Here is a 17,132-nt window from a genome sequence, read left to right on the forward strand (position 1 = left end):
TGATTTAACAGCTCAATGGCAATCCACTCCAGTACTCTTGCCTGGAAAATCCCATGGACGGAGGAGCCTGGTGGGCTGCAGTCCATGAGGTCGCTAAGAGTTGGACACGACTGAGTGACTTCACTTTCACTTTTCACTTTCATGCATTGGAGAAGGAAATGGCAACCCACTCCAGTGTTCTTGCCTGGAGAATTCCAGGGACGGGGGAGGCTGCTGGGCTGCCGTCTATGGGGGTCGCAGAGTTGGACATGACTGAAGCGACAGCAGCAGCAGCAGCAGGGCTGTAGTTAAATTTAATGAGGGAAGGTCACAAAGAACATCATGCAAGTCAATGGACTTGAAAGCATAAATGAAATGGACACATTCCTAGACAAGACACATTCCTTTTTCAAGACACTAAAAGTGTCTTGAAAAAATAGAAAGCTTGAAGAGGAGCTCTTTCTTCCTTTAAATAAATTGAATTAAAAGTTTTAAATGTTTCCATAAAGAAAACAAAAGAAAAGGACTCTCTTGGTTTCACAGATGAATTCCACCCAACTTTCAGGGAGTTGGAGCCAATGACTCCAATCTTCTGTGATAAGGAAAAAACAGACAACATCTCCATGCATTTTATAAGACAAGTAGAATCTGGATACCAGAAACCAGACAAAGATTACACAAAAAAGAAAAATTACAGGCCAATCCCACTGGGGAATACAGCTTTAGAATCTTGAACTATATTATACTAAATCCAATAATTCATAAAAAAATATTATGCATCAGACCAAGTTGAATTTACCCAAGGAATGGAAGGTTATTTTAACATTAGAAAATCTATCAATACGATATTGTAAAGCAATTATCCTCCAATTAAAAATAAATAATTTTTTAAAGAGGGAAAAAAAAGGAAAATCTAAAACTGTCACTCACCTCACTAACAGACTAAAGGAAGAAAAATGACATTATGAGTAGCTCCTAAAGAGTCAAACAAATAGACAAATATAACAATACAGAAATAGACTCACAGACATGGAGAACAAACTAGGGTTTGCCACAAGGGCAAGGGGTGGAAAGAAAGGCAAAATAGATGAAAAGGATTTAGAGGTACAAACTACCAGTTATAAATTTTAAAAGCCACAGGGATGTAATATACAGCACAGAGAATATATCCAATAACATTGTAATAACTTTCCATGGCATATAATCTATAAAAATATCAAATCACTATATTACATACCTGAAACTAACAATACTGTAAGCCACACTATACTTCAATAAAAAAAGAAAGTTTATCAAGGTGGATGGATACAAGACCAATATCTATCCACACAAAAATCAACTGCATTTCTCTATATGACCAATACTTAGAAATATAATATTCTAAAAATGTACCCCATGTGTGCTGGGAACATTGGACATCCATATGCAAAAGAATGAAGTTGGACCCTTATCTAACATCATACACAAAAAGTAACTCAGAAAGGACTAAAGACCTAAACGTAAGACCTAAACATAAGGCAAAAGCTTCATGACACAAGATTTGGCGAGAATTTCTGGGCTATGATACCAAAGGCATAAGCAACAAAAGAAAAAAACAGACAAAATGGACAACATCACAGTGTAAACATTTGTTCATCAAAAGATACTAATCGCAGAGTAAAAAGGCAACGCGCAGAGTGAGATAAAAATGTTTGTAAATCATTTATCTGATAAGGATTAATATCCAGAATAAATATAGAACTCCTAAAACTCAACAGCAAAAGGACAAACAGCCCAATTCAAAAATTCTCCAAATAAAGTACACAAACAGCCAATAAACTCATGAAAAGATGCTCAACATCACAGCACTCCAGCATGAGGGAAAAGAAAATCGAAACTACGAGATACCATCTCACATCCATGAGGATGGCTGCTATAAATTTTTTTTTTTTCTTTAACAGAAAGCAAGTCCTGGCAAGGATATGGGGAAACTGGAACCCCTGGGCACTACTGGGGGGATGCAGAATGGTGCAGCCACGGTGGAAGACAGTATGGCAGGCCTTCAAAAAATCAAAAATAGACCTCCTATATGATCCAGCAATTCCATTTCTGGATATATACCCAAAAGTACTGAAAGCAGGGACCCAGAGAGATATTTGTATACACCCACCCGCTCCAGTGTTCTTGCCTGGAGAATCCCAGGGACGGGGGAGCCTGATGAGCTGCCATCTATGGGGTCGCACAGAGTCGGACATGACTGAAGCAACTTAGTAGCAGCAGCAGCAGCAGCATGTTCATAGCAGGCTTCCCTGGTGGCTCAGGCAGTAAAGAATCTGCCTACAGTGCAGGAGACCTGGGTTCCATTCCTGGGTTGGGAAGATCGCCTAGAGAAGGGAATGGCAATCCACTCCAGTATTCTTGCCTGGAGCATTATTCACAATAGCTAAAACTTGGAAACCACCGAAGTGTCTATCAACAGGCAAATGGGTCAGAAAAGCAAGCATATACATACAATAGAATATTATTCAGCCTTAAAAAGAAAGGCAATTCTGGAAGTTCCTTGGCAATCCAGTGGTTAGGACTCTGAGCTTCCACTTCAGGAGGCACAGGTATGACCCCGGCCAGGGAATTAAGAGGCACAGGTATGACCCCGGCCAGGGAATTAAGAGGCACAGGTATGACCCCGGCCAGGGAATTAAGAGGCACAGGTATGACCCCGGCCAGGGAATTAAGATCCCTCATGCCATGCGGTGCAGCCAAAAACTAAAAGCTAAAAAAATTAATTTTTTCAAAAAGCAATTTTAAAAAAGGCAGTTCTAGAAGATGCTACGACATGGATGAACTCTAAGGACATTATGCTAAGTGAAATAAGCTAGTCCCTAAAGACAAGTACTGCATGATTCCACTTATATGAGACAGTAATCAAAGTCACAGAAAGTAGAATGGTGGTGGCCAGGAACTGAGAAGAGAGGGAACAGGGAGTTTAATGGATGTCGAGTTTTGGTTTTACAAAATGAAAACCAATCCTTAGATTCAATGCACATTCCGCCAACAAAGTTTTCCAAGGAATTTGAAGAGATGATTCTAAAATTTTTAAGTAAAAGAACGAAGGCAAATATAGCCAAGACATCCTTGGTGAAGAACAAGGTTGAGAGGGCTTGATGTTTCAGATATGAAGACCTAGATACCTATGGTAATTAGCTAGTTTGGTACTGACATAGGAATCACCAAACTGGCCTATGATAAAGAACAGGGAGCCAAAGCATAGCCCACATATATATGGAAATGTGATATATGATACGGGGTGGCTCTGCAAATGAGTGGTGAAAATATGAACTATAATACCTGATGCTGGGACATCATCAGGTATTATGATGATGGTTTTCCGATGGTTTTCAGTTGGTTTTCCCTATAGAAAAAAAATAATTTCTATCACATACAAAAATCAACTACAAATGGATAAAGATGTAAAAGTGAAATGCAAAATATTAAAAGTTTTAGAAAAAAGTAAAAAATGTCTTGCAACTTTGCATACAGAAGAATTCATTAAACAAACACAAAAATAGAAATCAAAAAGGAAAAGACTGATGAACTTGACTAAATCTACACAAAAATTTGTTCATCCAAAGACACTATAAATAACCAGTGAAGATGAGCCACAAATTGGGAGAAGATATTTGCAATTCATAAGAGACAAATGAGTCTCATCCTAAATATATAAAGAACTCCTAAAAACCACTAAGAAAGCAACAGAAAACCAAACAGAAAATTAGGTAAAAGACATGAACAGGCATTTTACGGAAGAAGAAACCTGAATGGCCGATGATGATTTGCAAATATGTTCAACTTCATTAGTAATCAGAGAAATGCAAATTAAGACTATAGAGAATTACCATCTTTATAAAAACTAGTTTGGCGAAAGTGAAGAAGCCTGGCAAGTTTTGATCTCGATGTGGAGTGATGCAAACTCTTACACCCTGCTGCTAGGAATGAACACAGGCAAAGACGCTTTGGAAAACAATTTGGCCCTGTCTCAGAAAGCAGAACAAGCACATACTTTATAATCCAGCAGCTCTTATTTCCAGAAGCTGCTGTGCAGGTGCATCTAGAGATTCATTTAAGAACATTCACAGCAGCCTCGTTTGTAATAACAAGAAAACTAGGAACAAATCAAATGCCCGTGGATGGCAGGATGGAGAAATAAATTGTGATATATTCATACAATGGAAAACTATACATCAGAGAAAATAAATGAACTATAGCAAAACATCCACCTGGGCAAATGTTGGAAACATGGTGTTGAGCTGAAAAATAGAGAGCAATTTCATTTTTATCAAGCTCAGAATGAGCGAAATTATAGAATGCACTGTTTGGGGACACATGCACACATGGTAAAAATTACTCCCCAAAAGCCAAGAAAGTTATAAACATAAATTTCAAGGGAATATTTACATCTAAGAGGGAGGTAAGGACTATGAGAGACGCATTCAGATGACTTTCAAATTCACCAGTGGGCTTCAGCAGTGTTTATTGTATTATTACGACTTCATGATTTTCCTAAATAGTCTATTTCCTTTTGTACAAATCAGCACCAAGTCGAATCAAAAGATGTGTGATGAAGCGATTGATGAGAAGCTCCTAACATATACAGCTGACTCACTCTCCTCTCCCTGCAGGCCAGCCAGAGCACTAAATGATGTATACACATTCTCATTTAGTCTCCCAGCAGCACCACCAGCAGAGACGATCTTCCTCCTCATTTTATACACGAGGAAGCAGACAACCAGAGAGGTTTAGCCACTTGTCTCAGGTCACACAGCTCAGGGGACCTGAGATGCAAACTGAGGTCTAACTCCAGAGCACTTCTTTTCACACAGCAGGAAGGAGATGGCTCTGACCCCGCAGCAGAGCTCCCTTCCCTGAGTCTCCAGACACTTCTCACAATTAACATGGGAACTCACACTCCTTTTAGATGAATCTAGGTCTAAGACCTCGATTTTCCTAAAGCTCCTCCAGTGCAAAGATAACACCGGTGCCTTCTCTGTATCCCCAGGGCCCGTGCTGGTACCCAGCAGGATGCTTAGTCCTGTGGTTCGGGGTGTTACAGAATCCGCTGATGGGGGGGCTCTGTGCTGTTGGCTCAGGAGTCTGGGGCAGGAGTGCCTGGGGGCCACGAGGAAGGGGCAGGCACTCACCCCGGGGGCTGTAGCCGTGGGTGTCCATGAAGGAGAGGCCCAGCCGCTCATCCTCCTGCAGCGTGCTCTGGTCCGTGAAGCTCCGGTCCACAGCGCTCATCATGTGGGTCTTCTCCTGGCGGTAGTTGACGGTGGCTTTGGTCATGTTCACTGGCTTCCTGCAGAGGAGGGTCAATGGGAGACATGGGTGCTCAGCTGGACAGGATAGCACCCAGAGGTGGATGGGGAGACCCAGCAGTCAGGGACCTTGAGGCCAGGAGCCAGTCTAGAAGCATCTCTGGATGCTGAAGGGACCCTGGCCCCATCCTTTGCTCACCAGACCTGGAAAACTGCCTCTCTGCCCAAAAGGGACTGGGCGGGGTCCCTGATGCTGGGCAAGATTGAAGGCAGAAGGAGAAGAGGGCTACAGAGGATGAGATGCTTGCATGGCATCATTGATTCAATGGATATTAGTTTGAGCAAACCCTGGGAGATAGCGAGGGACAGGGAGGCCTGGCGTGCTGCAGTCCACAGGGTCGCAAAGAATCAGACACAACTTGGGACCTGAACAACAACAAGGGTTCCTATCCATGGACCTTTGCTGAGAGCAAGGGATGGAGCAGTGGTGGCCTCAGGCTGGAATATGCCTCCTAACTCGCACTGGGCCTGAGGGCTCAGACAATGGGGAGGACAGTCACGCCAGGCCTATTGTTGCGTCACAACAATCACCGCATCCACAGCGAGGAAGACAGCTGCCCAGCTCCGGCCCCTGCAGGCCCCACACATAACCTTCCTTCCTCTGGCCTCACCAGGCAGCTGCCCTTCCTCCCACATGGGAAAGCACTGCAATTCTCCTTCAGGCAGAGGGTCTGGCTAGAGCTCGGCCAGTCTCAGTGTCCAGTGTTCAGTGGACACGGAATAAATTCCAATCACGACTTTTTCTTACCCCCAGGAACCCCAGGATGGTCCTCCCACAGGCCACACTAGACTTAAGTAATCCACACAGCATCCATATTCCTGTCGCTGCCCACCAGCCCATCCAGCTGCCGGAAGCTGCAGAGGGAGAAGGCCCAGCCCCTCCCGAGAGGGGGAGCTTCTGGAGAGGACCCTGGGCAGGGACCCCTGCACAGCCCAGGTCTCCAGTCCAGCTTTAGATGTGGATGGTAGTTTGCAACCCCAGGGAACGCGGAGGAAAGTGGGAGGGAGAACAGGGATGGGGAGGCAAGGATCAAGGCTCCACGTCTGAGGGGCTGAAACACAGGCCAAGGGAAAGGACGTGGGAATGGCGCTGAGACTGGAAAAGAGCCAGGACCCGATCACAGGGAGGGCTCAAGACCAGACAGCCATTCACCTGCCCAGCCCTACAGCATGCAGGACGCAGGGCAGACCTGAGAGAGGACTTCCAGGTCATGCGGGCTCAGGGACACTGGTCATCGTGGAGATGAAGAGGATAGTGTGGGACTCACTCCCCCAGAGAGACAAACTCCACTCAGCCCTTCCTGGCTCCAGAGCTGCTGGGGGCCGGGGAAGGGACAGGATGACCTCTGGATGCCCCTCCTGCCAGGACGACAATGTGTTTCCTCTGGGAAACACAGGAAAGAGGGCTCTGTGTCCGTGCTGGGGACCAGCGTGGCTATGCACTGCGGTGGGTGTGCCTTTCCCAATCTGAGACGGCTCAGCGGGCCCAGGTCTCGGACTCCCATCCGCCTTCAGGCTCTGGATATCTCCCTCACTGCGGCCCAGGGCAGAGCCAAAGACCCTTGGGGGGCAGATGAGGAAAGGTGTCTGTGGCTGTGACTTTGACCATCAACACAGGACAGAAGGTGGAGGAGGAAGGGAGGTGAAGAGGGAGACGGGGGTGGGACAAGAGAATTAGGAGGATACAGAGAAGGGAGAGGAGGGGAAAAAGGCATAATGACAAGGAGAGAGGTGGGGAAGGAGACAGGGGTGGGAGGACAGGTCAGACACCAGCGACCACAGGGACGACAGACAGAGGGCCTCAGACAGAGGACAGCCCGTCAGGCTGGCTGGACCATGGAGCCCAGGAGGACCCGTCCCGAGAGGATCCTGGCCTAGGAGGCAGTCTGCAGCGGTGAACCACAGGGCTCTGTTCCCGCCCAGGCCTCCTGCTCTACTTGGCAGAAGAACTTCAAACACCAACCAACCAGATCCGCAGACAGAGCCAGGAGGGACACTTTACATTGTGGCCTCCAGCCGACCTCAGGGTGCGATCAAGCTGATGCTGTGTAATATGGACAACTCGGAAAAGTTCTGCATTTAGGTTCAAAATTAAGTGTTCTGTGACAACCCAGAGGGGTGGGATGGGGTGGGAGATGGGGACATATGTATACCCATGGGTGATTCATGTTGATGTATGGCAGAAAGCAACACAATACTGAAAAGCAATTATCCTCCAATTAAAAAAAATTTTTTTAAGAATATGAAAAGAATACATATATGTGTGTAACTGAGTCACTTTGCTGTACAGCAGATATTAACACAACATTGTAAATCAACTACACTTCAATAAAATAATGTTTTTGAAAAACAGCTGCAGAGTAGAGGGAGCAAGAGAGCTGCCTTGTTAGGAGCTCAAGGAACAGCTGAGCTGGAGGCGCCACGTGTGTTGACGGGGGTGTGGTTGCTGGAAAAGCCAGTGTGACAATGGGTGATGTCGATGCAAGAAGAGGGTCCAGAGAGGAGGTGAGAGACCACCGTCCTCTGGGCTGGCCTGGGGCCACCTGGGCCTGCTCTGCAAGGAGGGGACAAGCACGGGTGCAGGGGAATGATCTGGAAGGCTTGCAGGGTCAGAGATCCCAGAGGCAGAAAACAGCAGCATCGGCAGGCCGTGGAGTTAGAGGCGTGCCTGGGCTGCAACCCTGTCTCTGCATGCCCTGTGACTTCTGACAAGTCCTTAACCTCCCTGAGCCTCAGTTTCCTCATCAGTGAAATGGGGCGATCACAGGGCCTCTTCTCAGGGTTGTTGTGTGGTTTCTGCGTGAAGAACTGAGCTCAGGGGAGGCGCTCAGGGATCAGTGGGTCTGAGGAGCTGGGCCCAGCTGGAGAGCACTGGAGGTGCCCTGGGAGCTGCCCTGTCTCTGCCCCTGACATGCACAAGTACACAGGCTGTGGACCCAGAGCAGGACCCTAGCGAGGACCTTCCTGGACATGGACTGAGGTCTGATGTCGGGAGGTCCCGACCAGCAGGAGTGGCTTGAGACACAAGCGGCTGCCTCAGGGTCAAGAGGACAGGAGGTGCCAGGAGGTCCGGTGACTTGTCTGGGGCGGCTCAGAGAGCTGGATCTGAACCTGAGACTCGGCACAGAGTGAGCGCTCGTGACCTCCACACAGGAGGACGGCAGGGAGAGGAGGGACAGCAGAGGAGGGAAGCTCAGAGGCAGGGTGGCCGTGGAGGAGGTGCTGACCCCAGGCAGGGTCGGGGTGGGGGGTGGGGCTCCCCAGGAGGGGCGGGGCCCCCGGGCGGGGGCGCTACTTACGGGTAGTAGGAGTAGGCATAGTGGTTTCTCCTGGCAGCATGCAAAGAGAACACACAGGTGGGCCACGGTTCGTGCACGAGGCAGGGCCCAGGGCAGCACCGCCAGCGGGAGAGACCTGGTGCTTTCTCTGCTGGGGACCGGGCTGGCCTGGGACCAAGGGGTCAGAGGGCCTTCTCTGACCCAAGGGCTGGCCCGGCTCCTTCCAGAACCTTCCCCAAGCCCACTGCTGGAGTGAGAAGGAGGTGGGGAAAGGGCTGGGAGGGAAGCAGAGCTTTACACACATGTGTTCACAAAGATAAATACACATGCAGACATGTTCATGGATACACACACTCACATAGAAACACATGGACTCACTCATGTACTTACAAACACAGACCTATTACATACATGCAGACACTCAGACACATGTTCTCAAACACACAGATTGACACACAGAGATACATACAGAGACATATATTCACAAATATACACTCACATAGAAACACATGGACTCACTCATGTACTTACAAACACAGACCTATGACATACATGCACTCAGACACATGTACTCAAACACACAGAGATACATACATAGACATATATTCACAAACACACACTCACATAGAAACACAAGGACACACTCATGCACTTACACAGACCTACATGCAGACACTCAGACACCTGTACTCAAACACACACACTGGCACACACAGATACATACACAGACATATATTCACAAACACACTCACACACAGATGCCTGCACTCACACACTCGAGGTAACTGTGCACTCATCCTTGCAGACCACCCCCCGCAGTCCCCATGCCACCCCCTGCCCCCCGCAGGCTCCACTGCCCCTGAGGGGACAGCCCTCTGCAAGCTGGGAAGAACTGAGCGGCCAGGAAGGAGAGGGGGTCTGGACGCCAGGGGGGCCACCCTCAGCCACCCAGACTGCCCCTGGGTGTGGGGTCCACTAAAGGAGCCGCGTGGCCCCCTCATGAGCACCCAGAGCACAGCTGGGCCAAGAGCCCTGATGGGACCTCAAGGCACCGGCAGTGGGGTCGTGGGGCAGATCTGATCCCACCTCCCCGGCGGGGAACCGGGTCCCGGAGAGTCATGTCAGCACGCAGCTCACGGAGGGTCAGCGAAAGTCCAGACCAGGCCCAAGACCCTGATCCCAGAGCCTGCCCCTCCTGAGGCCCCTTCCAGGCCCGCTCCAGGGTCCTCCACTCGCCCGCACCCACGTCACCCCATCAGCAGGGAGGGGAAGGCAAGGAGAGGGGAGGGGAAAACAGAGGCCCAGCCAGGGCAGGAGAAACACTTGTGCTCACACAGCACATCTTCCGTCCCAGGGACAGAGTGGGGGTCCAGGGCCATGAGCTGCTCATAGTGGCCCTGAGGGCAGGGAGGTGGGCTGAAGGAGCGGCATTCTTCTGGTCTCAGCTGAACTGTCATAACTTCAAAAGGGCCGACCCTAAGGACTCCCCCACAATCACCAACTACATTAGTTCCCCCTTTACTCTCTCTCTGCCCCTTCACCCTGATACCCTGGTCTTTTCACAATTTGTAATCACGCATTCGTGCTTTTTTTAGTTTAATGCCAGACTCCCCACCCACAGCCACAAAGCACAAGAGGACCGCATCCTGGTTGCTTTTGCCCACTGTGGATCCCCAGGGCCCAGAACAGTGCCCAGGGAATATGTATTCCCTCGATACAGATTTTATTAAACTGAGTAATCAATAAATGAAGAAAAATAACTAAAAGAACTCCACCTCTCTGAGCTTCCATTTTCTCCTCTAAACAAGTGAGGTTAAAAATAATCCCCTCCTGGACAGCAAGCGTGCACCCAGCCCTTCCCTGCCCCTCTGCTTGCTGGGCGGGGGTGCGGGTTCAGGAGGACCCGAGTCACCCATAAGTCATACACAGAGGACCTGGGAGACACACAGGCAACAGGACAGAACCTCCTCTGCCCTCATGCAGTTCTCAGTCCAGCAGGGAAGAGAAACACTGAGCAAAGCCTGTGAGTACGTGAGTGAAGTGCAGGGTGGGGTGGGCAGGGTGGGAGAAGTGCTGCAAAGGGAAGTGGGAGGGTCTCTGGAAGCAGAACTAAAGGGTCCATCTGGCCTGGGGCACCCCGGAGTTCCCAGGGGCAGGTGCATCCAGCCTCACTGTCCAGCGGGCAGGATGAAGAAGCTGAGACCTGCTCTCAGCCACCTCCTCCCCACCTCCGGTGCCTCCTTCCTCCAGTAGGGTGCACGGGAGCTCCCTGGGGGCTGCTCACCCTCAGAAACCTCCTAATCTGTCCATCTCATCCATACCCCAGGCTGATCTGAACATCCCCATCCCTGCCAGAGCTGCTCTGCCCCATGGCACTCACGGTGCAGACTGAGGGAGCCCTCAAGAGCACAGTGAACCCGGAAGGCCAGGTAGGATTCGGGGGAAAGCAGCAAGGGGCTACAGAATGGGACTGAATGGCTTTTAGAGGATCTAAGAAGGAACAGGGCGGAGGCAGGTGGCTACGGGGAAGGGATCCTAGAGGCTTCCAGTAGCAGCTGCGTGAAGTGGAGGGCTTCCCAGTGAGGCCCTGGTAGCATCTCTGACCCATCCATCCTCTCTTGGGCCTGGCACTCTCTTTGCTGGGGTGGGTGACCTTCCCTACTTTGCCAGTCTTCCCTCAAGAGTAGATCTGGAGAGATTCAAATACCGCCTGCAATTCCCCGAATCTGACCCCTCCCTTACAGCCCTCTATCTGTGCCACTCCCCACCCCCCAGGGCCTCGCCCCCTACAGGAACTTCTGTGTGCCAGCCGTGGTGAGGCCCTTCACATGCCAGGCCATAAGGAGGATGAGCTTTGCGGTCAGGCCTGGGTCCAGTCAGGACCTGCTACTTAAAGTGACATGGGCGAGTCGCTTAATAATAGTTTCCCGACCTATGAAAAGGAACTTAGATCTGCTTTGTGAGTCAGGATCCAGGAAGGAAAAATTCCCTGATGTCTCCTGAGTGCCGGAACAGCGCCTGGTACACAGTAGGTGATCAGTAACTATGGTTCTAATGGGTGATGTGTGGAGAGCTCTTGGCACAGCATAATACTCATTAAATGACAGTTTAAATGATTTTGCCTCAGGAAGCTTCACAGGGAACAATCAGAGCCTGATGCCCTGAACAGACCATTCCAGCACCCCACTGCTGGCATGCCCCTACCCCGAGACTCTTGGGGAGAGTCTCTCTCCTGCTGGTGCCTGGCCTCAGGCAAGGGGGGCCCTGCCCAGTTCTCCCTCTCTCCCTGGATCCTGCTTATCTGCTCCTGACAGCCCAGAGACCCAGAGCCAACCCACCCATGCATGCCCAACTTGGCAGCAGCAAGGGCCGCAGAAGCCAGAGCCCAGGAGGGGAGAGGATGGAGCAGGCTCTGCCTCTGGCTCCCAGGTGACCTTGGGCAGGTCTCTGCCCCCTCTGGGGCTTAGCGTCTCCATTCCTCAACTAAGGGGCTTGGACCACAGTGTCCTGGGGCTGCCTGGTAGGGAACGAGGTGGGGCAAGGAGAATGAGGTGGGGCAGGGTCTCAGAAGCCCACCGAGCTCCAAACCAAGGCTCAGTCTTTAGTGCCCCATGTACTGGCTCTCAGGAGGGGTTTATTTAGTGTTTTGAAGATAGGTTCTGCTGCTTTTGGAAGACGGGAAAACCATTAGGCTAGACATCCTTGAACTACAATGGCAGCTCTCAGTGTCCAGGTTCGGAGCCTCCATAGTTCTAAACTTGGAGATTCTCAGAATCTCACATCCTGGATTTCTAAAACTCCAAAACAGTTTAAGTTCTAGGTTCTAAGATAGGCTGGTATTCACTCCGCCCACTGTGAAATGTACCCGAAAGTGCCTCCCACACAAATGTAAGGCTGGACCTTTGAGGCCTGGGAAATGGCAAGGGCAGGAAGGGAGGTCTCCTCTGAGTCACAGGCCCAGAAGGACTCCTCAGGGATCAACAGTAACAGAGTCCAGGGCAAGCTGAGCCCAAGAGAAGATGGAGCCTGGGAAGAGCCGCTGCTCAGGGTCCTCGGTGTGAAGGGGAGTGAGCCCCACCCCCCACTGCTCAGGGACAACACGCCAACCCCGTGGTTAGGGCAGACGCGACGGCAGAAGATCTCTCGTGCACTGAGGATGCCAAGTCAGGTTACCTCCCCACCATCCCCATCAGAACAGCCCAGCAGGCACAGTCGGGTGGGGCCCACTCCCAGCACGGCTCCTTGGCAACGGGCACTGAGAGCCTTTCCCTGGACAGGGGCACCTGGCACCGGCCAGACCTGGGCTCCAGCCAAGCCACTCTGGGGCAGCTCCATCTGCAGAGTCTCAGGCTTCCCCTCACCGGCTTGGGTCGATCCACAGGCCTGATGCCCAGGTTGGCAGCCCTCCACACGCCCGCCAGGCGGCTGCCCAACCAACCCTCAGCCTCCTCTCTGCTCACCCGGCCTCGGACAGGCAGAAGCCCCGGGTAGGCCAGGGTACTGGCCTCACTCACCCCTTTCGGATGATAATAATAATGGCCCCCAGCAGGAGGATGAGGACAGCAAGGCCCCCTGCACAGATGCCCAGGATGAGTCCCATCTCCTCCGACCTCTGGGACACCTCCAGGGGCTGTTTGCTTTCCTTGCAGGCGGCTGGGGAGAACAACACAGGACAGAGGATCAGAGGGGAGGCGGGAACCACCTTCCCCCTGCTTGCAGAGGTCTAAACTCCGGGAATTGGTGATGGACAGGGAAGCCTGGAGTGCTGCAGTCCATGGGGGTCGCTAAGAGTCAGACATGACTGAGTGACTAAACTGAAGCCCCAAGGAATAAACCAGGCTGCACAAACAGGTGCACAAAAACATCTGCCCATCATCCTCAGCACATGTCCCGCCTTTCAGTCAATCAGACCCATCTCTCACCGTCCCTCCCACCTTCCGCATCCTCCAGTCAGAGGCCTTACGTGCCCTGTGCCCCTATCTGGAATAGCTCCTCATCAGAACAGCCCAGCAGGCACAGGACTGTGGTGCCCACTGCGATGCCCTCTCTCCTGCCTCAAATCCTCCCCATCCTTCAGTGGATGGGGGATGGAGGATGTGTACGGGGCCTTCAGACGCAGCCTCCTGCCCTCCTGGGAGGCAACAAGGGAAGAGAATTACGCATCGAGGGCTCAGTTAGGGCATCTCAGGACTGGAAACCACCCACATTCCCCATCTGGGAGCAGCGTCAATGCTACAGGGTCCATGCTATCCCCCTTCTCCTCCCCACAGGAAAGGGGGCAGATACAGACTCCAGGACCAGGGTCCAGTACCCACCACCCCATTCCCAACTTCAATGGCTCACCCTCTGCCAGGCCCCTTCTGTGACCATGGTGGTGTGAGGGTGTGTGCCCAGGCTGGGAGAAGAAGCCCTCGAGATGGGGCACATAAGGCCCAAGAAGGGAAATGTTTCCTGGCCCCCACCAGTCTGCCAGACCTCCCGCCTCAGCTCCCACAGCCCTGAGTGCCCAGCGTCCACCTCCCCAGAGCCCAGCAAGTAAGAAACCTGTGGCGGAAGGACTGAATCCAGGGGGACTTACCCTTCCGGGCGAGGCGGATGCAATTCAGCCGGGTCTCCTGGAGGCACAGATGGAGCGGGTCTCAGCACCGCTGAAGCCAGGACCTGACCCTCCCCAGAGGCAACCTTAGACAGCCTGTCTTGGCCCTGGTCAGGGTTTTTCTGGTGTGAACTGTAACTAAACACACCCCACCGGCAGGAGGGTCGACGGGGAACCAGGTACGGAGGGGCCAAGAAGGGGAGGGGTCCACAAACAGAGCGATGCCTTAGCAAAGTGGAATGAGATGGGTGGGAACAGAAAAAAAAAAAAAAAAACAAGGAGGGGGTAAGGAGGAGGTGCTCAGAAATGAGGGTAGCGCTTAGGTCCAGAGGTCCGCTTGGCCAGGGGGCAGCCTGGAAAGGAGCGATCCGAGGAGGGAGGAGCCTGGAGAAAGGCGGGGCTTCAGGGAGGGAGGAGGCGGGTCCTAGGCTTCAAGGTCAGGTGAAAGCGAGAAGAGGAGAGGGACACCCTCTGGAGCCAGAGGAACCTGAGATGGAAGACCAGGGCCTCAGGAGGCGGCAGGGATCAGACTGGGAGCTTGGATAGAAATGAATCTGGGAAAAGCCCACCAGGTTCCTCTGTCATCTCTGGGATTCTCCAGGCAGGAATACTGGAGTGGGTTGCCATGCCCTCCTCCAGGGGATCTCCCCGACCCAGGAGATCAAACTCGGGTCTCCTGCATCGCAGGCAAATCTTTTACATCTGAGCCATCAGGGAAGAAGCCCCTGGAAAGGGTTAGTACTGGAGAGAAGGTGTCTGGGGTTAGGAGGGCAGGGCTCAGATGGGTAGGCAGAGGTGGACAGGGCTACGGGAGGCCTGGGCGCAATATGGGGAAGGAGGTGGAGAATACGGTTAGTGGGAAGCGAACGGTGGAGGGGTGGAGGATGGGGCATTGTCTCCAGCTTCTGTAGCAGCCTGCTCCGGCCTGTCCTGAGCCTGCCCCCTGCCCCGACCACCCCCACCACGACCCCGGCCGGCCCCTCACCCCCTTCAGGTGGCTTGCTGCCTGGAAGTAGATGAGATAGGCCTTCCTGGGCTCAAGCGGTGGGTTCCAGAAGCCGCGGTAAGTCTGGTTGTCACCCACGGTGAAGGGCATGGCCTCAGGCAGACTGCTGGCTGCCAGTTCGGCCCCGAAGTAGTGCACCAGGCCCCGGGCCAGCGCCGCATCAAAGGTCAGCGGCACCGGGAAGCAGTCCTGGCTGCCAGGCTCCCGCCGGAGTCTCCGCGGCCGCTCCTCCTCCACAATCACCTGGTACACACTGGACATAGGGAGGGGACAGGGCAGTGGTCACAGTGGCCAGAGGACAGGGAGAGCCATCTGGTGACTAAGGGTGCGGGCTTTGGGGTCAGGCTCAGGACAGTCCTCATCTCAGCTCTGTCTCTTACTAGCTGGGCAAGTCACTTAGGCTCCCTGGGCCTCAGTTTTCTCCTCTGTAAAATGGGAATGATTACAGGGATGGCTCCATAAGGTAGAGGTGAGCAAAGAGGCAAGTTTAACAAGCAGCCAGTGCTTGGCAGCTGTTATTACTGTAACTAAGGCTGAAAGTATGTGGGCCCTGCTCAAGCCAACCGAGCCCTGAAGCTCCACCCTGACTCCCAGGCCCTGGGAACCTCAAGTCCTGGGCTCCAACCAGGTTCCCAACTGCTCCCTCTAGGCCTCAGTAAATTCGAGTAAGACACAATGCATTCATTCATCCAGAAAGTTTTTACTGAGCTCAGACATGAGTCCTATGCTGGGCACTTGGGGCTCTGGGCTTCCTGGAACTGGCCTCCAGTCAGGGAGCCAGTCACTGAGAAGGCAAACGAGGTCACACTAAACCTACATCTCGAATACTCTCCCAACCCGGAGGCACCCTGGGTCTGCAATTCTGAGCCCTCCATCTCCCAGGCCTGATGGCTGATTTGTGTTCCCTGGTCTCTGTCTCCCGATCCCATCTTGTGTGTGTCTATTTATTTTCATCACTATACTGAATGGCCTTGTCCTATGAGCTCCTCCAAATCCTCTGTGGAACAAAGCCAAGAGTAAATAAATGAATGCTGACAAATTTAAATCTTTCCACTCCCAGCCTCAGTCACGTCTGGGCGTGTGACACCCCATACTGACAGCCCGCACTCTGGGAAAGTAGAAATGCCTTTTCCTTGCTCTCCAGCTATATTTTGTTTTGTTTTGTTTTGTTTTGAGCTCCCAAGTTAGGAGGGAATCAACCTAGCACCCTAAGATTTAGGCCAGACAGGTTCATCCCATCATTAGCCAGCCCAGGCCCCTCTCAACTCCATTTCCCAGGCCGAGGTCAGGCCTCCTCTGGCCCCAGGTCCCGCCAGGAGATGCTAATAATCATGAAGCGTGAACAAAGCACATCTTGATCTGGGACAATCACCATAAGGCACAAAGGAAAGGGAGGCTCAGAGAGGTGAAGGGACATGTCCAAGGTCACACTGTCATCGGGCCTCTCCACCTCACATGGTCCATTCCTCGCCCCATCCCAGGCTTGCCTGGGACGCTGACTGGGCTGCTCACAGGATCCCCCAAGGGGACAAGGAAAGGAGAAGGTGCTTCTTCTTTGGAGTAGTTGGGTCCCCAACTCCTCCCAATTCAGAGGCACCAGTGTCCTAAGCCTCCTGCAAAATGCCAAATTCCACTGAGCTCTGCAGACTTCTTCCTGCAGCTTCCATTAGGGTCTGGGAATCAGCCCAAATCAGACTGTGCAGTAGCAAATATAGGGAGGCAAAGCAGGAGGAAAAAGTGAAAGCGGGGAGGAGTGAGGAAGTGAGTGAGTGTCAAGAGCACCTGGGAAACCCCCTGCCACCTTAGGGGGTCTCAGTAGGACTCTCTCATGGCCAACTGCAGGCTGTCACCCTCTCCCGGTGCCTGAGCCTTTATGGGAAGGAGGGAGTGGACCAGAGGGCCAGGGAGGCTCCGTGACTTCA

The 17,132-nt window shown here is 52.0% G+C and overlaps 1 protein-coding gene across 2 annotated transcripts in view; it reads right to left on the reverse strand.

Moving 5' to 3' along the window:
• PTPRU (protein tyrosine phosphatase receptor type U) overlaps nucleotides 1–17,132 on the reverse strand; it is an 89,200-nt gene that overhangs the window by 26,753 nt on the left and 45,315 nt on the right. For both annotated transcript variants that reach the window (XM_055573901.1, XM_055573902.1), the window contains exons 12-15: nucleotides 15,190–15,463; nucleotides 14,187–14,223; nucleotides 13,123–13,261; nucleotides 5,154–5,311 (exon numbers count right to left, since the gene is read on the reverse strand). In XM_055573901.1, coding sequence (XP_055429876.1) covers nucleotides 5,154–5,311; nucleotides 13,123–13,261; nucleotides 14,187–14,223; nucleotides 15,190–15,463 — 608 coding nt within the window. The remainder of the gene's footprint in view (nucleotides 1–5,153; nucleotides 5,312–13,122; nucleotides 13,262–14,186; nucleotides 14,224–15,189; nucleotides 15,464–17,132) is intronic.

The sequence above is a fragment of the Bubalus kerabau genome, chromosome 3, assembly GCF_029407905.1.
Source record: "Bubalus kerabau isolate K-KA32 ecotype Philippines breed swamp buffalo chromosome 3, PCC_UOA_SB_1v2, whole genome shotgun sequence".
Taxonomy (NCBI): domain Eukaryota; kingdom Metazoa; phylum Chordata; class Mammalia; order Artiodactyla; family Bovidae; genus Bubalus; species Bubalus kerabau.